Source organism: Sinocyclocheilus grahami, unplaced genomic scaffold, assembly GCF_001515645.1.
Source record: "Sinocyclocheilus grahami isolate Dianchi unplaced genomic scaffold, SAMN03320097.WGS_v1.1 scaffold3695.1, whole genome shotgun sequence".
NCBI classification, from domain to species: Eukaryota; Metazoa; Chordata; class Actinopteri; order Cypriniformes; family Cyprinidae; genus Sinocyclocheilus; species Sinocyclocheilus grahami.
In genome coordinates, this window is record NW_015508778.1 from 2,248 (window position 1) to 3,042 (window position 795).

The following is a 795-nucleotide window of genomic DNA, read 5'->3' on the forward strand; positions in this document are numbered from 1 at the left end:
ATCACACAAGACACAACAACAACAATGAACAACATCCTCATCCTCGTCTGGACTCTCACACTGTTTGCTCAAGGTTTGTGTAGTAACATTTTAACAATGATTATTCATTCTATGAAATGTAAAATATTAATCATTTACAGTTGTTTCTTTATTTTTCTTCTTATTCTTTCTTTCAGAGTGTAGAGGACAGATCACTGTAACTCAGAGTGCATCAATAACAGCAGCTCAACCAGGACAAGAAGTCAGAATAAACTGTAAAACCAGCAGTTCAGTGTATAATGATAATTATTTAGCCTGGTATTTACAGAAACCTGGAGAAGCTCCTAAACTCCTCATATATTATGCAACAAGCCGTTACACTGGAACTCCATCTAGATTCAGTGGCAGTGGATCCAGAACTGATTTCACTCTCACCATCAGTGGAGTCCAGACTGAAGATACAGGAGATTATTACTGTCAGAGTAGACACTATCTACAACACAATCACACACAACACTGATCAACACAAACACTAATAACACAATATCATTACTACTCACAGAAATATTGTACTTCTGAAGAGAATGAGTCAGTGTTTTAATATGATCATCATATTTAGGTGTAATATATGATCTCTGTCGATCAAACTGAACAGATTCAGTCTCTTCTGCTGTTCTGCTGTCTTGCTTTACATTCGACCCACAGAAAGATTTATATTCTTACACAATTACTGTCAGAACGATTGATTCTGTATTTCTGTATTTAGATTTTTATGATTTTACTGACATTTTCATATACATTATCCCTTTGAAATGT

The 795-nt window shown here is 34.8% G+C and overlaps 1 gene segment (V, D, J or C); it reads left to right on the forward strand.

The window, feature by feature from the left end:
• The first annotated feature begins 6 nt into the window (after window positions 1-6).
• LOC107576448 (Ig kappa chain V-III region NG9-like) overlaps window positions 7-795 on the forward strand; it is a 9,241-nt gene continuing 8,452 nt past the window's right edge. The window contains 2 exon segments of the V gene segment in view: window positions 7-73; window positions 177-461. Coding sequence covers window positions 25-73; window positions 177-461 — 334 coding nt within the window.